The 18,146-nt window shown below is 36.6% G+C and overlaps 1 protein-coding gene across 1 annotated transcript in view; it reads left to right on the forward strand.

Annotated features, from left to right (window-relative positions):
* The first annotated feature begins 2,368 nt into the window (after positions 1-2,368).
* The window catches only part of LOC142344403 (trafficking protein particle complex subunit 3-like), a 31,287-nt gene continuing 15,509 nt past the window's right edge, over positions 2,369-18,146 (forward strand). Inside the window, exons 1-2 of the mRNA XM_075396016.1 lie at positions 2,369-2,631; positions 11,405-11,614. Of these exons, the coding sequence (XP_075252131.1) occupies positions 2,512-2,631; positions 11,405-11,614 (330 nt within the window). The 5' untranslated portion in view covers positions 2,369-2,511. The remainder of the gene's footprint in view (positions 2,632-11,404; positions 11,615-18,146) is intronic.

Below are 18,146 nucleotides of genomic sequence, written 5' to 3' on the forward strand. Positions count from 1 at the left end.
CTTAAAGTAGGTGTAGAAATCAAGAGATGACGCAGAGTGTAGCTTGTTGGAATAAGATGACTGGTTTAAAAAAGAAAATGAATTCGACGATTTTTGTCCCTTTTATTATTAGCCGGAAAGCGATAGCTGAGGCTAATAGTAGTCGTCTCTTTGTTTTTTTGTCGTACAGTTTTTTTGTTTGAGCATATCACGTCACTTTTTTTTCAAATCTGCTTTTTGTTGTTTCTTTCATGCAATTTCAATTGAATTGCTTGCGTGACGTCATTTTTCACTCTCAGTGGAGCTAGCTTTTTGTTTCTTCGCCGCGCGATTATTTTTTGGCCACACGTGACTTACTCGCAAAAACGAGGTACTCACTCTTAAATTGACTGTTCTTTATATTTGATACCAAAGAGATAAGATCAAGTGAGTGCGTGTCAGTCTAATTGAAAGGTGTTCGAGTGCAGCTAATAGCACCAGCAATAAGTTAAACAGATTCTTAATCAAATATAAAATATCAGCATTTATGGAAAAAAGAGCTTTTTTGGTCTGTTTCTTTCACTATTTTTGAGACTGCCGATCTAGCTATTGCGTCTTTTTTCTGAGCTGGGAACTATAATGTTTGAGGCTGGCATCAAAATCTGAAAAAGATCTGCGATGTTGGTTTCAAAGAGCATGAAAACTTTCTCCGATGTCTTGTTCCGTTGCTCGCTTGAGCAATTTATGCCGGCTATGTGTCTTGAAAAACAGATGAAACTGGCAAAGCAAAAGCTTGTTTAATGTCAGTGGAGCTCTATTAAAGCTTTAGTAGGCTAATCGATGTTGAGAGTACTCTGTAATGTATATTTTGCCGCACTCTTTCTACTACTCTTTACTACACCGGACACTTTTCTGCTACCACCACAGCTGTTCTACGACCCCCGAACTTTTTCTCTATCCTCTCCCCATACCACGAGAAATGGAACTAGGCTCAAGCTTACGCTACGACCAAACACGCCAGCCTTTCGCCTGTCCTTCCTGAGCAATTTCTCCGACCGGCGTTCAGTTGTTTTTCTTAATTCAGTTATCGCATATTCCTGCATGCGTGTTTTTTTTAGTAAAGTTATAATTATTAATCAGCCATAGTGTAGTTTTCGAAAATGACTTATAAATCCAAAAGATAGATATAGATTATAGTTTTTTCTCTTCTATTTTCTTGCTCATCGAATCCCGTATCTGGTTTAAAAATTTTTCAGTTCTAGCAGAATTTCACTAACTTGAAAGTATCTACTTAACTAAATTTTCTAGACAATATGAAGGGTTGCAAGTATTTTTTGATAGATTTTCTTTAAACATTTTTAGTTTCCTCGTTTACTGAAATCTAGTTTACTGAATATTTAAGAAAGGTACAAGTCACCGCAATATAAACTTGCCATCAACGCTTTTTCACTTTCCGATTGCAGCTCAATATTTTGAAATGCTTCTCCTTTCTAAGATCCAAAGTAATGTTGCTCATTTTTTTGGATTAGAAAACAAAAAAGTAAAAATTGCTAGCATGCCTCCCAAATATATTCCCTCATCTTGGAAACAAAATGTTCTGTTACCTTTGAAATAATGCTCTTGTGGTCTATCTTGAGCTATTTAAAAAAATCTCGGATAAATATCCCATTTCAACAGTAATCTATTGTTCTGTGCAAGAAATATGCAGCAGTTACTGGTGCTCGTAGAACAAAGTTTACTAAAACTCATCTGACAACCCACCATCGGTCCTGTTAGTATGTCGAATTTTGGTGAGTACTAAAGCAAATGGAATTGGAGTAAATCCCACCAAGGTGAGGTTTAGAAACTTTTGCAAAAAAATTTGTAGGATTCATTAACGGATGATTGCGTCGAAATTCAAAAATTTAATGCTTTGAATTTAATGCTTTGAATTTGGCCGGATGATTGCTGCGAAATTCAAAAGCATTAAATTTAGTGTTGAGTTTTGTTTAACAGATCTTATTCATTAGGAACGGACGATTATTGACTAGCAAACCAGTCTCGATAATGCCACCCACAGTACGTGATGCACCCCTCAGTTAAAGAGCACGTGTCTTTACATAGTATATCATTAAGTAAAAATATTGCGCCTGCGTCTGGGGGGTGCAAATAATATGCACCCACTAAGCTTGGGACGGGGGCACAAACGGCAAAAATCCCATTCTCGGATTGCAAATTTCAGAGGTACCATAAAAAGTTGTCTGGGTTTGCTGTGTTTTAATGGATTTGTACTTATTAGATAACTCGCTTTGTTAGCACGAATAGGAAACTATCGTGTAGTCTTGCCAATTCCAGTCTACCTTAGAGGTTCTCGTTTTCCTGAAAAAATACCCGTCGATTGATAAAATCAGGACTCCCTTGCATCCAAAGTTTGACTATTGCAGATTGGAATTGAGAACCGCGTGCAACATTTGACCATTAAATCTGTGTTGCGGTTGAGAGATATTAAGTCATTATTGTGCCAGACTGGAAGACGAGTGGAAGAACTGGAAAAACAGAGTTATCTAGGGACTGATGGCGAGGCAGAGTGCAGCTAGTAGGGGTGAGATGAGAAGGGTGAATGTGGATCTGCTCTCTCTCAGCTATGGCACTCTCGTGTTCCAACTCATCAGGGACTACGAAAACGACACAGAGGTACTACAATAATTAAAAAGCAGCACTATCTCTTACTTATGTTAAGTGAAAAAAGAACCAAAACGGCGGCGTATACTCGAGTCGACATAGAAATTGTACAATTTTTTAATGAGAAAAAATGTTTCATCATGCAACTTAAATGCTGGTCAACTTATGCTGACGTAGTTGTAGGATTAGGGGAATCCTAACTTATTATCTAAATACGCCTTTCCCTTTAAAACATTAGGTATATATTTTTACTGTAATGGAAGCATATCGAGAAATCAACTGTAATATAGACAATCAACAAAGCGTATGAAGCTAAAACGTGGTTACATACAAATCATGAATTCTACATTTCCGATTTCATTTTGAACGCTTTGACTTTTCCTTATATGATTATACTTGATATAATAACCTCTAAATACTGCTGTGTCCTACATATATCCCCTCCTGAGTGTCGGAGCCCCAAAACACCGCAAAACACCCAACAAAATTCGCAAAATACCCAGAATATCGTAGAATAACCACCAAAATAATACCCATATCGTCCCATAGGTTGCCCACATTGTCCAATAACTTGTCCACACCGCCCAGTAGGTTGTCCACGTCGCCCAATAGTAAAATAAGCTAAAAAAAACTAAAATAACCAAAATTGTCAAAAAATAATGAAAAATAAGCAAAAATGGTAAGCAAATCAAGAAATAAAACAAATAAAGTGTTTTAATGTCAATAACTGGTTACTAAAAATCAAAATATGCAGAATCGGGCCAATTTTTAGTCATGTAAGAGGACAAAATAATAGCGAAAATGGTTAAAATCGGCCAAATTTTGGGGGAAATTTTGTTCTTTTCAGTAAGAAACTTGCCTTTACGAATATTTAACTTTTGTAAATAACAGCAGCTATGATTTTTGACAATTCAAAAGAGAGTCCAGGGGACAAAAGTGTAATAACTAAACTAAAAAAATATAAATGGGGAGAACAATGTTGCAAACTGAATCTGCAAATTTAAAATAAAAGCTGCAATTAAGTTAACAAAAAGGCAAAGTTGTTCAATCACTGCTCAATTTATCAGAATCTATGCGCACATGCTTGACATTAAGAGGGCTTTTGTAGGTTGAGCAGAGCCATGAGCCTTTTGGATGTGCTCTTAAGCCAACACAATCTAAATGAACCCATTCAATGAGGCAATTTTTGTTACAACATTTGAGCATTGCTCGATTGTATGGCTCATTGCAAAGAGAATAGCGCTCTTGTGAAGTTGATTGTGTCTCAACATTGTTGTTAATTTGGCTCTCTTTTGTAGAAATTTTTGGTTCATTGCTCTTTTTAACGGCTAAAGGTAATTTGCATGGTTTTAACCTTTGTATACTAACTGTTTGGATCAAACCATTCACTTTTATTTGGGCTATGTTCAACTCATGATTCAAAGAGACTACTTCATGTGGACCTGAATATGGAGCTTCTAATGGTTGTTTCACACGATCAATGCGTAGCCAAACATGAGAGCATTTAGAAAGTTCTTTTGGAATAAAGACATTGTCTTTGGAACTTGATTTTCTCCGAAGTGAAAACTAAAAGGTCTAAATGACTTTGCAGCTGGCGAATATATTCAAATGACAGTTTTTCTAATTGACTGTTGACTATTGAGTTTGGGATTAGAACATCAAGACCAGTGGTGGCTGATAGTGCAGAAATTCCATTTTCGTCAGGTTTCATTCGAATTCCAAACAGAACAATAGGCAAGGCTCTGAGCCAATCGCTTTTAGCCGACATTAAAGCCTCTTTAAGTGTTCTATGAAATCTTTCTATCTGACCGTTTGATTGAGGATGATAAGCAGTAGTTCTTAGCCGACAAAAGCCAATAGTTTTTGCTAAGCATTCGCGGAGTTCACTTTCGAATTGAGAACCTCTTTCTGTTCTTAAGTACAAAGGCACGCCAAATCTAGAGAACCACGAATTTAGGAAGGCATCACTTATAACATCACTTATAGTTGATGATACAGGTTGTGCTTCCACCCATTTTGTCATTCTGTCTGTAAGTGTTACAAGATACCTATGAGGAGAATCTGGAACTGCAGAAAGTGGTCCCACTATATCTAAATGTATATGGCTGAACCTGGAAATACCGTCAATAAACTGGCATGTCCTAGATTTTATATGTCTGGAGACCTTGTTTTGTTGGCATTGTAAACATTCTTTGCACCAAAATTTGATATTTTGACCAGCTTTGGGCCATGTAAATCTGGCTAGTATCATCCTTTTCGTAACTTTCCAATCAGGATGACATAAGTCACGAAACTGGCTGAAAATAGGAAAGCGACAATCCGGAGGTAAAAAAAGGGCGTGGAACGACAGATTTATCACAGAGAAGTTTTTCTTTGCCAATATCAACTTCTGGTACTCCGTTCAAGTATTCATTAATCATCTGAGTACGAAAATCTTCTGATTGTCTTTTCGCTAATTCTGGTAAATCAAAAACGTCGATGTAGACGCTGGATACGATTTGGGATTGTTCTTCAGTATCAACTGATGGAGGACGAGATAAACAGTCGGCAACAATATTTTCCGAACCGGAGAAATGGTGAATTTCATCTATATATTCAGCTATAAAAGAAATCTCTCTGGCTTGTCGTGGACTGTGGTTATTGGACGCGCTAATTCGACGAAAAGTGCAAGCTATAGGTTTGTGGTCTGTGAAGACAACAATTTTTCTGCCTTCTATGAGATAACGAAATTTAACAGTGGCAGCATAAATTGCAAGCAATTCTTTGTCGAATGTGCTATAATTGCGTTCTGCTTGACTTAGGCGTCTAGAGAAAAATGCTAGTGGTCGATTTTTGTCAGAACTAGATACCTCATGAAGAGTTGCACCAATGGCTGTTTCTGACGCATCAGTTGTTAATGACAAGGTAGTATCTGGTGATAAATGGTGAAGAAGTACTGATTTGCTCAAGGCCTGTTTAAGTTTACTGAAAGATTCTGAATGCTGGTGAAACCAATCATAAGTGGGTTCAATGGTATGCAAAACCAATTTATTTCTTCTTTTTCTCTTTATTGGTTGACTTTCATTAAGAAGTTGCTGTAAAGGTTCAATAATTTGTGCATATTGTGGAATATGCTTCCTGTAAAAAGAAATCATTCCCATTATTCTTCGGAGCTCTTTGTAGTTTTTCGGTTCTTCTAAACCAATCAGACTTCCAATCTTTGAAGCAAGTGGTTGAACTCCTTCAGATGGAATTTCAAATCCTAAGAAATCGACAGTTGCTTGAAGCCATTTGCACTTGGTTAGGTTTACACGCAAGCCATATTCATTTAATCTTGTCAACAGGAGATCAAGTGTTTCAAGATGCGACTCAATATCAGAAGATGCTACCATTACGTCGTCTGAGTACACAAACACATCTTTTATATGAAACACATCTGAACAACTTCGTGAATGAATCTTTGAAATGTTTTCCCGGCGTTTTTGAGACCAAATGGCATTCTGATAAATTCGAACAAACCAAAAGGTGTAGTTACGGCTGTCTTTTCTATGTCATCCGAGTGAATTGGTATCTGATGGTATGCTTTGACCAAGTCAAGTTTGCTGAAAGTTGTTCTGCCAATAAGTTCAACCATTGAAAGTTGAGGCATTGGATAACTGTCTGATAGTTATGTGATTTAGAGGTCTATAGTCACCTCAGGGTCTCCAATCGCCAATTTCTTTCTTCGGAACCATATGCAAAGGTGAGGAGTAAGGACTCTTGGATGGTCGTATTGTACCAAGCCGTTGCATTTCATCAAGAGCATTTTTGGCAATTTTTAGTTTTTCTGGTGTCAACTGTCTTGGTTTAGAGAAAACTGGTTTCCCGGATGTTTCAATTCTGGACTGTCTTATGTTTTGCTTCGTCACCAAAATTAACGTCACCAAAAACATCAGAACATTTTTCCATAATCGCTTTTAGTCTATCATTTTTAATTGGAGAAAAGTCATTTTTAACACCCTGGACTGATAAGTGGCTGTTGTCAACTGGTGTTAAAGATTGTCTCGTAGAAAGACCTGTTAAGTTGTCAATTAAGGTGAGGTTATCACAATTAACTGTTATTTTGAATTCATTCAGAAAGTCTAAGCCGAGAATATTGTCTTTGACATCTGCCACAAAGAATGTGAAAGGAAATGTTCGTCGCAAAGAGGGAATTGAAATTGATAATGACATTCTGCCAAAAATTTTAATTGCATCTCTATTGATTGTTCTAAGTTTCGTTACAGTAGGAGTAACGAAGTTTGTATTAATATAACTTGGCATAATTATTGAAGTCATTGAACCAGTGTCTGCTATGAAATCAATAGAACTGTCTCCTATTTTCGCGGCTATGCGAATGCAAAGATTTCCCCCAGAGGTTGCCGCACACAAACTAGGGGTTACTAGTTTGACTGATTTGCTGGAGAATTTGGTCGAGACGTTGGCTCGATGTTTTTGGGCTTTTGTCCTGGCCACTGACACCAAGGTTTACATTATTTTGCTTTTTCAGCATAATATAGATGATAACGGCAAATTTTTGGCCTTTGACCTGCTGTGAAAGGTCTATGTGTATTCTCGATTGACCTGTTAGACTTTGAGTTGTTAATAGGTTGGTTGCTTTTTGTTGAATGCTGATTGTGCAACAATCTTGTTGGCATCTGTTGCGCTGAGGCTGCGAATACGTTTGGAGTAGGTGTGGTAACTATGGTGTTTGAGTAGCTGTAAATGGTATCAGCTAATTTGGCAAATTGTTCAACGGGAAGTTCTAGGTGTCCTAGATTTTATATGTCTGGAGATCTTGTTTTGTTGGCATTGTAAACATTCTTTGCACCAAAATTTGATTTTTTGACCAGCTTTGGGCCATGTAAATCTGTCTAGTTTATCCTTTTCGTAACTTTCCAATCAGGATGACATCAGTCACGAAACTGGCTGAAAATAGGAAAGCGACAATCCGGAGGTAAAAAAGGGCGTGGAACGACAGATTTATCACAGAGAAGTTTTTCTTTGCCAATATCAATTTCTGGTACTCCGTTCAAGTATTCATTAATCATCTGAGTACGAAAATCTTCTGATTGTCTTTTCGCTAATTCTGGCAAATCAAAAACGTCGATGTAGACGCTGGATACGATTTGGGATTGTTCTTCAGTATCAACTGATGGGGGACGAGATAAACAGTCGGCAACAATATTTTCCGAACCGGAGAAATGGTGAATTTCATCTATATATTCAGCTATAAAAGAAATCTCTCTGGCTTGTCGTGGACTGTGGTTATTGGACGCTCTAATTCGACAAAAAGTGCAAGCTATAGGATTGTGGTCTGTGAAGACAACAATTTTTCTGCCTTCAGTGAGATAACGAAATTTAACAGTGGCAGCATAAATTGCAAGCAATTCTTTGTCGAATGTGCTATAATTGCGTTCTGCTTGACTTAGGCGTCTAGAGAAAAATGCTAGTTGTCGATTTTTGTCAGAACTAGATACCTCATGAAGAGCTGCACCAATGGCTGTTTCTGACGCATCAGTTGTTAATGACAAGGTAGTATCTGGTGATAAATGGTGAAGAAGTACTGATTTGCTCAAGGCCTGTTTAAGTTTACTGAAAGATTCTGAATGCTGGTGAAACCAATCATAAGTGGGTTCAATGGTATGCAAAACCAATTTGTTTTTGTTTCTTCTTTTTCTCTTTATTGGTTGACTTTCATTAAGAAGTTGCTGTAAAGGTTCAATAATTTGTGCATATTGTGGAATATGCTTCCTGTAAGAAGAAATCATTCCCATTATTCTTCGGAGCTCTTTGTAGTTTTTCGGTTCTTCTAAACCAATCAGACTTTCAATCTTTGAAGCAAGTGGTTGAATTCCTTCAGATGAAATTTCAAATCCTAAGAAATCGACAGTTGCTTGAAGCCATTTGCACTTGGTTAGGTTTACACGCAAGCCATATTCATTTAATCTTGTCAACAGGAGATCAAGTGTTTCAAGATGCGACTCAATATCAGAAGATGCTACCAATACGTCGTCTGAGTACACAAACACATCTTTTATATGAAACACATCTGAACAACTTCGTGAATGAATCTTTGAAATGTTTTCCCGGCGTTTTTGAGACCAAATGGCATTCTGATAAATTCGAACAAACCAAAAGGTGTAGTTACGGCTGTCTTTTCTATGTCATCCGAGTGAATTGGTATCTGATGGTATGCTTTGACCAAGTCAAGTTTGCTGAAAGTTGTTCTGCCAATAAGTTCAACCATTGAAAGTTGAGGCATTGGATAACTGTCTCTGATAGTTATGTGATTTAGAGATCTATAGTCACCTCAGGGTCTCCAATCGCCAATTTCTTTCTTCGGAACCATATGCAAAGGTGAGGAGTAAGGACTCTTGGATGGTCGTATTATACCAAGCCGTTGCATTTCATCAAGAGCATTTTTGGCATTTTTTAGTTTTTCTGGTGTCAACTGTCTTGGTTTAGAGAAAACTGGTTTCCCGGATGTTTCAATTCTGGACTGTCTTATGTTTTGCTTCGTCACCAAAATTAACGTCACCAAAAACATCAGAACATTTTTCCATAATCGCTTTTAGTCTATCATTTTTAATTGGAGAAAAGTCATCATTTTTAACACCCTGGACTGATAAGTGGCTGTTGTCCACTGGTGTTAAAGATTGTCTCGTTGAAAGACCTGTTAAGTTGTCAATTAAGGTGAGGTTATCACAATTAACTGTTATTTTGAATTCATTCAGAAAGTCTAAGCCGAGAGTATTGTCTTTGACATCTGCCACAAAGAATGTGAAAGGAAATGTTCGTCGCAAAGAGGGAATTGAAATTGATAATGACATTCTGCCAAAAATTTTAATTGCATCTCTATTGATTGTTCTAAGTTTCGTTACAGTAGGAGTAACGAAGTTTTTATTAATATAACTTGGCATAATTATTGAAGTCATTGAACCAGTGTCTGCTATGAAATCAATAGAATTGTCTCCTATTTTCGCGGCTATGCGAATGCAAAGATTTCCCCCAGAGGTTGCCGCACACAAACTAGGGGTTACTAGTTTGACTGATTTGCTGGAGAATTTGGTAGAGACGTTGGCTCGATGTTTTTGGGCTTTTGTCCTGGCCACTGACACCAAGGTTTACATTATTTTGCTTTTTCAGCATAATATAGATGATAACGACAAATTTTTGGCCTTTGACCTGCTGTGAAAGGTCTATGTGTATTCTCGATTGACCTGTTAGACTTTGAGTTGTTAATAGGTTGGTTGCTTTTTGTTGAATGCTGATTGTGCAACGATCTTGTTGGGATCTGTTGCGCTGAGGCTGCGAATACGTTTGGAGTAGGTGTGGCAACTATGGTGTTTGAGTAGCTGTAAATGGTATCAGCTAATTTGGCAAATTGTTCAACGGGAAGTTCTAGGTGTGCTGAGAGTGCCGTTTTAACAGAAATTGGCATTGCTTGCATTAACCTGTGCTTTATGAAATCGTCATCTAAGGTCAAGTTGCATTTGGCAAGCTTTCTTTGAATTCTCATTAAGCAGAATGAAGGTTTTTGGAGGTCCAGTGAAATCATTCCCAGGGCTTCTTCAATCATTTCTTGTTTTGACTTCTGGAATATGCCGCAGATATGTTCTTTAATGTCACGATAATTGTCTATGCCCATTGGAAGATTGATTGCAACGTCTTCGGGAATTGCAGCAAGTATGTGATGAAATTTTGTTTCATCGTTTGTTATTCCGGCAAGGACAAATTGAGATTCCATTGAGGGAACCATACTCCAGGATTTGACCTGTAAAAAACAGGAGGTTTCACAGAAACTCTTCCAACGTAGCCTGCTGAAGCTATATGTTGTTGAGCGAGCTATATATTTGGATCAATTGCTCCAGCTAGAGTCTGGGATCCCGATGGAAATTGTCCCCCCATACCTGTACCTACCGAACCTCCAGCGTCACCCGAACCTGTACCTATATCTGTACCCGCCATACCAATACCTGTTATTACCATACCCGAACCTGTACCTACCAAACCCTGACCATTACCTACCAAACCTTGACCTGTACCTACCGAACCCGAACCTACCGTACCGAAACCCCCCAAACCTGTACCTACCGGGCTACCCCTCGAACCACCCATCGCCGTAAAACCGGTAATGGGTAAAAAATAACGGGGCCCCGGAAAGGAAACAAATTTAAGAAGTCGAGCAAAGGTAAAGTTCGACTCGAATTTTTTTGTAATAAAACGATTGTTTGATTTTGATTATCTTGATGGAAAAATAGGTAGTTAGCTTCCGTATTAGGCGTATGTTAATAGTTAAGGGTCACCATTGTAGGAGTAGGTGAATCCTAACTTATTATCTAAATACGTCTTTCCCTTTAAAACATTAGGTATATATTTTTACTGTAATGGAAGCATATCGAGAAATCAACTGTAATATAGACAATCAACAAAGCTTATGAAGCTAAAACGTGGTTACATACAAATCATGACTTCTACATTTCCGATTTCATTTTGAACGCTTTGACTTTTCCTTATATGATTATACTTGATATAATAACCTCTAAATACTGCTGTGTCCTACATAGTATAGTTGTGTCGCGGAGAGAATTTTCAAGAAACATTATCAGCCTGATCTTAAACACCATGCTTTTGTGCGTAAAAACAATTTGATCGACGAAACATTGTGGTTCTGTAAAACAATCGACAAGATGAGGGGAAAATGGAGTAAGTTAAACATTAGCAAGAGCAAAATTCTGTCAATATAAAAAATGATAGCTCTTGGAAAATCAATTGTACTGTGTAGGTCAATGCCCAGCTGGAAAAGATAGGCGTGAACATTGGGAATAGACTGATCGAGGACTTCCTCTCCCGTTCCCAGATGCCACGGTGCAGGGCATTCCAGGAGTCAGTGGAAGTAATTTGCAAAAGTGCATTCAAACAGTACTTCGGAATCGCTTCTGTCGAGGCAACCAACTGGGATGCTAAAATGACAGAGTGCAGTCTCATTCTAAAGGTTATTATGAGAACCTCAAGTTATGGGCTGAAAATACTTTTAGCAGTTTTCTATGAAGAAAAATCAAATAGCATTCCTTAATTTTAATTTTTGGTAAATCTGCGGTCTGTTTTGTCGATCCTTCAGAATCCTTTCAAATATTTCAAAACTTTAATCTCACAGAACCTCGATATTGTGAGGCGTGCAACCAAATAGTTAATATTTTTAATAGGCGCGTCAGCAATTGCAGGCGGCTATTATTGCGGTCCTCATTTTTACAATTCAAAGAATTTGAATTGTATTGGGGCGCTGTCTTTTTAATAGCCGCACAGCGATAGCTGGGGCTATTATTGGCCTTCTCTTGGTTTTTTTTATTTCGTCGTCATGATTTTTTAATAGCCGCACAGCGATAGCTGGGGCTATTATTGGCCTTCTCTTGGTTTTTTACAATTCAAAGAATTTGAATTGTATTGGGGCGCTGTCTTTTTTTTTTTTTTTAAGATCTGTTCACACATTTTCATGATTTTTGAAGTCAAATTAGAGTAGTGATTTTGGTCACGCCGAAACAGGAAATGGAGCGAAAAAGCGAGTGGTTTTGCGGCGTGAATTTTTTTCGCTCTAATTTTAAAGTAGAGTGAGAAAACGGTGTTTGAACAAAAATTCGCTTTCTCGCTAGTGGTTTTTTGTTCACATGCGGCAATTTCACTCTGATTTTTACTGTTTTTTCGATTTTTTGGATCGGATTTTTTTTCTAAATGGTTTTCCCAATTCATTCACAGCTCAATCTAGACCTAGTTTTTTGTTTGAATTAATTTTTCATTTCTCGCTAGTGGTTTTTTTGGTTCACATGCGGCATTTTGACATTGATTTTCTGTTTTATCTTATTTTTTTGTCTGTTTTTTTTTCTAAAATGGTTTTCTCAATTCACTCATAGTCCATTCTAAGTCTAGTTTTTCTGTTTAGTCAATGAAAATTCTTTGAATTGTACGTCAGGACTTGTCCTGCTATGTTTTTTTATTTCGTCGTCATGATTTTTGTTACGACCATATGACGTCACAGCCACTTTTTGTTCATTCGTTCATGCAATTTCAACTGAATTGCATGTGTGACGTCATTTTTCGCTCTTAGTGGAGCGAGTTTTTTCGTTCATGCGCGTGATTAAATTTTTGGTCACACTTGACTTACCTCACTCTCAAAAATGACTTCCTCACTTTGAAATTGACTTTTATTTACTTTAATTCAAAGAGATAAGGTCAAATGGGTGTGTGTCACTCTAAATGAAGGTTATTCGAGAGCAGCTAATAGAGGCAGCAATAACTTATACAGATTTTTAATCAAAATATAACAGATCAGCGTTCAATGAAAAGACGAATTTTTTTGGTCTGTCTTTTTTGCTGTTTTTTTTAGACTACCGATCTACGAATCTATTGCGGCTATTTTCTGGCAATCTGCCAGCTATGTCTTAAGATATGTTCACACATTTTAATGATTTTTGAAGTCAAATTGGAGTAGTGATTTTGGTCGCGCCGAAACAGGAAATGGAGCGAAAAAGCGAATGGCTTTGCGGCGGGAATATTTTTCTCTAATTTTAAAGTAGAGTGAGAAAACGGTGTTTGAACGAAAATTCGCTTCCTCGCTAGTGGTTTTTTGTTCACATGCGGCAATTTCACCTTTATTTTTACTGTTTTTTTTCGATTTTTTGGATCGGATTTTTTCTAAATGGTTTTCCCATTCAGAGTTCATTCTAGGCCTAGTTTTTTGTTTTAACCAAATGTCCATTTCTCCTTAGTGGTTTTTTGTTCAGATGCGGCATTTTGACATTGATTTTCTGTTCTTTTTTCTTTTGTTGATCTGAATTTTTAGAAATGGTTTTCCCAATTCACTCATAGTCCGTTCTAGGTCTACTTCTAGGTCTAGGTCTAGTCAATGAAATTTCTGAATTCTACGTCAGGACTTGTCCTGCTATGTTTTTTCACTTCGTCTAAGAGATTTTTGTTTGTCTTACCCTGACTTCTTGGAATTGAATTTTTCAATGACCTCAGCGACTTGTACTGCTTTGCAGTTAAAATTTGTGTTCGTGACGTCATTTCTGCTTTTAGGCCAATTGCGTGACTTACCTCACTAAAAAAATGGCTTCTGAAATTACTTAATGAACTTTATTTTTTATGAGCATTTACTAGTTAAAGATCAAAAAGTGTGCATCCAAGTAGTGCCAAACGTATATGCCCTAATTCTTGAGTATTAGAGTCTCGTCAATCTGTTTATCTTATTTCTTTAGTTGTTTCAACTCATGGAAGGCCACAAGCGTCTATCGCGGCTAATTTCCGGCAATTCAAACGCCTCTTGAAGTGGCTGGCATTTCGTTTGCTTCCCATCGGCTTCTTTTTTAACAGATCCAAATTGAGGTCTAGTCTAAGCTCTCTGCAATCAAAATTTTTTTACTGTGGCAAAAGGGTCTTGACTTTGTAAAAGATATCTAGACTTAAAAAGACTATTTTTAAACTACACTAGTGATCACTTATGGCCGTTTTCGACATCTGAGCAGTTAGATTTGTAAAAATTTGTGAAAAATTGAGGTCTATTTTACTGCATGTGGGCTTCACTTCTCTAGTACTGCATGTTACGTCGTTCAATATTGTAAAGTTCAAAGCACTGAGCTGATCAATCTGTTCCTGATCGGTTTCGCTAATATTAAAATCTCCATTTAAAAAAAATTTGTTCGTTTTGAAAGTCAGATGATTCATAAAAGCTTAAAAAAACTTGGAACTTTCGATTTTATGATTTGTACAAAAATGCTACTAATAAGCCTGTCACCAATTTCTGTCATGAACTTAGCAGTGGGAATTTGTAATTGCTTCGAGCATGTTTGATGTTCCAATTTAAAATGAATTTACTTCTAAGACATTAGGGCTACTCTTTCGCCTTTCATTGCATCTCCCCGATTTCGTAACGGTTTTTCGGATTTACTTTCGTAAAAGATACCTAGGTTATATTTCGTTTTCAAAAAGTTTGGTCAGAGCCAATAGTTTTTAGCAGTGTTTCCGTATAGGCAAATTACTCCTCAAAGTTTAATCTCATTGAGAAAAAATTCAACATCAAGAGGAATCTGTATCTCAAAAATTTATCTTCCCAAAAATCTAGACCTTAGGTTGGTTTTTTGTGACTGTCAATTTAACCTGTTTTTAGTTTTTGCTGTTAAACGATTATAGGATTAATAATAGCAGTTCTCAGAAAACAGTTTGTTTTTGCCTCTACTTTTCAGCTTACGTTTGCGGCCAGTCGTCTATTCAACTGATTCAATTTGTTTGGCATTTTTTTTTCTGAGGAAAAATTGTTTTTCGTTTTTGCTGAATACGAATTGCAGGACATTTTTAGCGTAGAACCGCTTCATGTCAACTGTTTTTGTTTGATGCTCCTAATATACTGACGAATATTGCACCAAGTATGATTATAATCCCGTCAGTGTAGCTTTTTTGAATTGCTTTGACGTTCAGGGGAGAATCGCTTCCAGTCGTTCTTTTCCGTTTTCCTATCAACTATTTTATAATTGTCTTTTCGGCATTCAGCATTTCATTTTTTGAACTGTGATTTTTTTGGAAACTTTTTTTCAGAAAGTAAAACGAAAAAAAGAGCTAACGAAATTTTTGACTTCAATATGAAAAAAAGTACAAGCCCACTGTTAAATAGTTTCTTGGAAACTCTCTCCAATACTTGGAACACCATTTTTTTCATGACTTTTTCAATACTCCTCACATGGCTTCAAAATACTGTTTGACAAAATCACTTGATCATATCGCCAGAAATGCAAGTATCTAAACCTGCGATTGTATAACTGAAAATTTTTACCCTAATAAATCACGGTCAGTCATGTTCTGGATTCAACGGGACTTTTAAATTTTTTTAATGCTGGTATGAAATGTCCAAATGTTTTTGCCAGAAATGTCCAAACTTAACAATTACAGCAGGCTTAATTTTATACCTAAGTTTTTAGTAAGCAATATTCGATAAGGTTTTAGGTCTGTCTCACATTTTACAGCGTTCGACCAATCCGCAAACGTTTTTTTTTTGCGTATTTGAATAAATTCAGTAATCGCGAGAGTCGAAAAGGTGGGCTTGTTACAATCAAACTATCCTTGTTGCTCTACCTTTTTTGTTCTCTTTTTCATTGATATCATCGATAAAATTTTCTAAGAGTTCAGACTTTCTCATCAGCCCCTCAGTGCATCTTTTTAGAATTGTTTTGATGTTCAGGGGAGAATCGGTCGCAGTCGTTTCTTTTTTCTTTTTTGCTATCAACTATGTTTCAATAGTCTTTTCGCGTTCAGCATTTTTTTGAACTGTGTTTTTTGTGAAAGTATTTTTGCAAAAAATATAATGAAAAATAAGAACTAATGAAATTTTTGTCTTGACAGATACTTTTTAGCAATATGGAGAAAAAGTACAAGCCGAGTGTTAATTCTTTGCCAGAAGCACTTGATTATCGAGAAATTACAGTGTAACGAGAAAAAAAACAAGCCAGATGTTTTTTAACAAAATTTCAGCTTAATAAAGCACGGACGGTCATGTTTTTGGTTTCAACATGATTTTTTAAAATTTTTAATACTGTTATGAAAAACTTCTAAAAATGTGCCGTTTCAATTGTAAGGTGTATTAGTGTTAAGTGTTTTGAGTTGAAACCAATAACGCTTTCAGTGAAACGTTTCTTTCATCATGAAAAAGATTTGCAATCAGCGTACTGATTTTAGAGTCTACACTTCGAACAGGTGCAAATCTGCGGTTAAAGTGGTGAGCTCAGTTGTATGAGAACTACGTATTACCTCTGTGTTTTGACAACTATATCAATTAGGTTATCCTCCTTCATCGGCAGTTTAATCACCTTAACGAGGTTATCCGCCAGGTTAACATCATCAGTACTGATTACTTCAACCCGTTTTTTTCACCATTGAATAGGCATCGGGGAAAGTGTTTTTTTTATTGGGTTTCAGCTTTTATCGGTTTCTATAAGCAACGTCTCTTTTTGCTAGAAATGTCCAAACTCAACACTTACAGCAGGCTTAGTTTTATACGTTAAGTCTTTTAGTAATATCCGACATTATACAACATTCAAGCAATCCTTAAAATTTTTGTGCGTGTTTTTGAAAAAATTCAATTCATCGCCAGAGTCAAAAGGTGGGTTTTTTTACAATCAAATTATCCTTGTTGCTCTATCTTTTTTCCTCTCATAGTTTTTCATTGATGTCATCGATCAAATTTTCCAAGAGTTCAAACCTTTTCTCAGGCACATCTTTTTTGCAAAACTTTCTGCCATTTGTTGCAGAAATTTTAGGTTTTGTTTGTCCTCAACTTACTCAATCTTCCCACTGAGTTGCTTGATTGAGTTCTTTACCTTACAAATACATATTTAAATAATGAAACATTGCCATTTAATTATCAAAGAAGCATCATTGCTAATGGATCTGTGCGGTTTCACAGATCCATTCCGGTTGATTCGTCTTTGATAATCAGAAAAAAATTCTTTATTTAAATGAAAATTTGTTTATAAAGATAACGCGTAATCGTTCGGTAACGATAAGGCCTTGAAATTCGGCAGCGGTAAAAGTTTCTAAGCGAAAAACTGCATTCTTGATCGTTTGGAGTTCGATTTGGTCTGTTTGGCTATCTGCGTTTGAAATAAATGTGCAAATCGGACTGGAATTGATATGGTTATATAGTATGTACAAATTTCATTTAATAATTTTTTAAGTTTTAATGGTAAATAGCATCAACCCTGTGGCAAACTTTCCTTTACATTTACGTTACTAGCTATTCTATTAATCCAAATCACTTTTGAAATAAAAAAAGCAATTGAGACGAAGAAATTGTCACCTTTCTTCCAAGAAATTATCAAGACTCATCGTTTCTTGAAAGTTGTTTCTTTTGCTAAATATATGCGTCCGTTTGCGATCTGGTCTCATGTTAATTGAGAACTGTCATTGCTTTTTGTAATGAGCAGCTAGTCTTCTCGGACCTACGCGAATAAGAGGGAAAAAAATATTTAATCGCTGATCAGCATTTAGTAATTGCTCTCGAAGCCCTGTGGTTTTTGAATGAGATTGTTTGGCTGGCCAAAATTTTGTCTGACGCTTTGGAGTTTTGGCAAAGATTTTTCTTGAATCGTTTCTCAAAAATATTGTGATTCTTTCTTTTCCTCTACAACCTTTGAAGGAAACATGGGTTTTTGGAATGTTCTTCAAACGGATTTTTTTTCGAAATCAGATAACGCCTGAATGCTCTTAATTAGGATAGCACGTCAACTGGACAGATTTGAGGTCAGGGGCAAGGAACCATTACCCAGAAGTTGATGAGATGATCTCGAATCTAGTTATATTGCTTCATGTTCTCTTGGTCACATCTACAATTTTATAGCCTATTTATTTGGCTGTTTTTCCGTCTCTGCAATGTGGGCACAACTAGCTTTTTTAAATTGTCTTGAGGGGTTTTTCATGCAGTTTTGCAGTCGTTTTGTTTTTATGCAAAAGTTTTGCTCGATTAGTTTGAGTTCGAATGCCTTCTT

Source organism: Convolutriloba macropyga, chromosome 8 (assembly GCF_964194025.1).
Source record: "Convolutriloba macropyga chromosome 8, txConMacr16.3, whole genome shotgun sequence".
Classification (NCBI taxonomy): domain Eukaryota; kingdom Metazoa; phylum Xenacoelomorpha; order Acoela; family Convolutidae; genus Convolutriloba; species Convolutriloba macropyga.